Below are 3,685 nucleotides of genomic sequence, written 5' to 3'. Positions count from 1 at the left end.
TGCCTGGAAAAATTTAGTCGACCAATACGAAAATAAGAGGTTGCAGGTAAACACCCAATTAAAGACCCTTTTTAACCTACCCCAAGTAACTCAGGAAACAGGTTGTGCTATAAAAAGCTTACAACGTTCCGTTAATAACGTTTTAACCAATTTACACAATCTTGAGATTGACACAAATAGCTGGGATCCGATATTAATATATCTTTGTAGTTCAAAACTACCTAAACAATCTCTCGAAACCTTTGAATATACCCTAGCAGATAATTCAGATATACCAACGTGGTCAAATTTCGACAGTTTTTTAACCCACAAATACAAAACTCTTGAATCTGTTGGAAACTTCAAAGCTTCAGTAGCAAAATTACCACCATTCCACACCGGTACAGTTAAAAGAACAGATGAAAAGAAATATAACACTTTTCATGCAAACGTGGCTGAAACGCCAATTGCTAGACCCTCTTACACCCAAAGGAATAATCATTTCAACCTTACTCAAAATAATATAGATACAGAAAGCTGTAAGCTCTGCAAAAAGCAGCACCCTATTCGAGAATGTCCCAAATTTCTCGCAATGAATGTGGAGACACGTATCTCCACAATCAAAAAATATGGTTATTGCTATAACTGCTTGGCCGTATCACATAGCTACAAGAACTGTGTGAGTAAATTCTCGTGTCGTAGTGTCACAAAAAACACAATACTCTGATACACAGAAAATCCAGCTTTCGACCTGAATCAACTCCGGAAATGCCAAACGTCACTAGTTCGAGCCCTGAAAACGCTTCAAGTACCGCACTACCCACCCAAAGCACAAATACAAATCGGCAATCCTACACAACAACTATACAGTCCACTAAATCATCAACCCAAAACCCACCCAACCCAAGTAGGAAGCAGATATTACTCGGTAATGCAATGGTTCAAATAGAACATAATGGCCAGCGATATTCCGCGAGAGCTCTAATTGATTCAGGATCGGAAGCCACATTTATATCTCGAAGACTTCAAAGAATTTTGGATATACCCACCCACTCTGTATCAGCCCAAGTGACCGGACTAAACAATGCAGTTTCAGCAACACCAACGAGTATTTGTGAAATCACGCTTTGCTCACCCTTGAACACACATTATAAGCTATCAGCACAGGCATTTATACTAAATAGCCTAACTGATAATTTACCCTCATATCCCATAGATCCAAAGCAGTGTCTTAAAAATATTGGATTCACGTTAGCCGACACCCAATTTCACAAACCCAGACCCGTGGATATACTAATCGGTAGTGATATCTATCCAAGTATTTTACTCAATGGAGTAAAGAGAAACGTACAAGGTTCACTCTTAGCTCAAGAGACAGAATTCGGATGGATATTGTCCGGACCCATAACCCAATCCTCCCAAAATTCCGCCATAGTCTCATTTCACAATAAAGTGAACCCTGAGAATATACTCATACGTTTATGGGAGGTGGAGGAAGTCCCAAAGAAATCCGTAGTTTCCAAATCGGACCAAATTTGTGAGGAAATTTTCCAAAAAACTACCCGTCGTAATCCAGATGGGCGCTATATAGTAACCCTACCCTTCAAAGAACCCGACAATATTGATATCGGATACTCTAGACATATAGCGTTGGCCCAATTCCTCAGAAATGAACGAGCTTTACTTAAAAAACCCGAAGTGAAGGCAGAATATGACAAAGCAATTATGGAATATTTGGAACTCGGACAAATGAAGAAAATAGAATATGACCCTTCTGTTAAAGCGACCCAATATTACTTACCACACCACGCAGTCATTAAACCCGGTCGTATAACGACGAAATTACGTGTGGTATTTAATGCATCTTGCCCCACGTCAAATAACAAAAGCTTAAATGACGTCTTACATATCGGGCCTACTTTACAGAAAGACCTTGTCATTCTGATCACAAATTGGTGACTCTTCCAATTCGTTTTTAATGCGGATATTCAGAAAATGTACCGGCAAATACTCGTAGACCCTAATCACACTCGGTTCCAAAGGATATTATTTAGGAAGTCCTCGGAAGACACAATAGAAGACTTCGAATTGCAAACAGTCACGTTCGGCATAAATTGTGCGCCGTATCTAGCGATCCGTACCCTCATGAAACTAGCCGATGATGTTGAAGAAACCCACCCATTAGCAGCCAAAATACTTCGCCAGGAAATGTATGTAGACGATGTTTAAGCTGGAACACATGACCTGACCACGGCAAAGTCAGCACGAGATGAACTCATTTCCGCTCTGAAGTCCCCAGGATTCGCTCTGCGAAAATAGACCTCCAATGACCCACACATTCTGAAAGGACTTCCACAGGATCATCTTTTAGAGACGGAACCACTCAACCTTTCGGAACCCCAAGAACACCAAAACCCTGGGCGTTCGATGGAACTCTAAAAAGGATTCATTTTTCTTCCTCGTCAACCCAATGGAGAAAAAACCCGCACACACCAAACGTGAAGTTTCAACGTGAAGCCATAGCAAATATATATCATATAATATATATCATAGCCATAGTCCAATAATAATCACAGCAAAAATAATTATGCAACAAATATGGCTAGATAAAACTGACTGGGATGAAAGCCTGAAGCCCCTCACCCTACATCGATGGGACAGCTTTGTAAAGGATTACGACAACATAAACAAAATTGAAATACCCAGATGGACCCATTTCAACCCAACAGCCACCACTGAATTCCACGGTTTCTCTGATGCTTCAGAAAAAGTATATGCCGCGACACTTTTTATAAGGTTTTCAGTTGGACACAAAATATGGACAACTTTCTTAGTCTCAAAAACAAGAGTTGCTCCCATTAAAACCGTATCCCTACCCAGATTGGAACTCTGCGGAGCGGTTCTACTAGCTAACCTTGTTAACTCTACCCTATCCCAACTACACCTTACCCAATATAAACATTATTTTTGGACTGACTCAACCATAGTTCTTGCTTGGTTAAACAAACCACCCTGTTCATGGACCACTTTCGTTTCTCATCGAGTAGCTGCAATCACCGAGAAAGTGGGAGTCGATAATTGGAGCCATGTGGAAAGCCAAGACAACCCCGCAGACTTGGCAAGCCGAGGATGTACACCCACCGATCTATTGAATTGCAACCTCTGGTGGCATGGACCCCAATGGCTACAAAATGAAAAGGAGCATTTTCCAGCATCGGAGAAAACATACAACACTATCGTGGAATTCAAAACCGTTAAGACGTTTGCGATAACCACCCAAGAGGATATACTCGAAAGGTTTTCCTCATTCCCCAGAGCTATTCGCGTTATAGCTTACCTATTCAGGTTTTGCGCAAATGCCTCACCAAGGAGGCGAGAAATTGATTACTCAAACCACGAAATAACCCCGGAAGAGTTCAAAACAACCCGAATGAAGTTAATTATTCACACCCAAAATACACATTTCCGAGAAGAATATGATGCAGTGACCCGTAAAACCCAAATACATAAGAAAAGTTCATTATTGACTTTACATCCATTCATTGACCCTAAAGGAGTTATGCGAAGTGACTGAAGATTAACCAATTCCGCAGCGCTATCATATAATGAGCGCCACCCTATCTTATTACCCTATAATAGTCGTATAACAAAATTATTAACTCAATTCACCAATTTAGCAACTTTACACGGCGGAATTCAGCTAGTT

The 3,685-nt window shown here is 40.7% G+C and overlaps 1 protein-coding gene across 1 annotated transcript; it reads left to right on the top strand.

Moving 5' to 3' along the window:
• Positions 1-747: 747 nt before the first annotated feature.
• Positions 748-1,830, top strand: LOC126766561 (uncharacterized; the record flags this gene model as incomplete). Its single annotated transcript, XM_050484322.1, has 1 exon — positions 748-1,830. A coding segment is annotated over exon 1 (1,083 nt), but the record flags the coding sequence as incomplete, so codon positions are not given.
• Positions 1,831-3,685: the final 1,855 nt, after the last annotated feature.

The sequence above is a fragment of the Bactrocera neohumeralis genome, unplaced genomic scaffold (genome assembly GCF_024586455.1).
Source record: "Bactrocera neohumeralis isolate Rockhampton unplaced genomic scaffold, APGP_CSIRO_Bneo_wtdbg2-racon-allhic-juicebox.fasta_v2 ctg1699, whole genome shotgun sequence".
Classification (NCBI taxonomy): Eukaryota; Metazoa; Arthropoda; class Insecta; order Diptera; family Tephritidae; genus Bactrocera; species Bactrocera neohumeralis.
The sequence above is the reverse complement of the archived record's forward strand: the minus strand, read 5'-3'. Positions and strand labels throughout refer to the sequence as shown.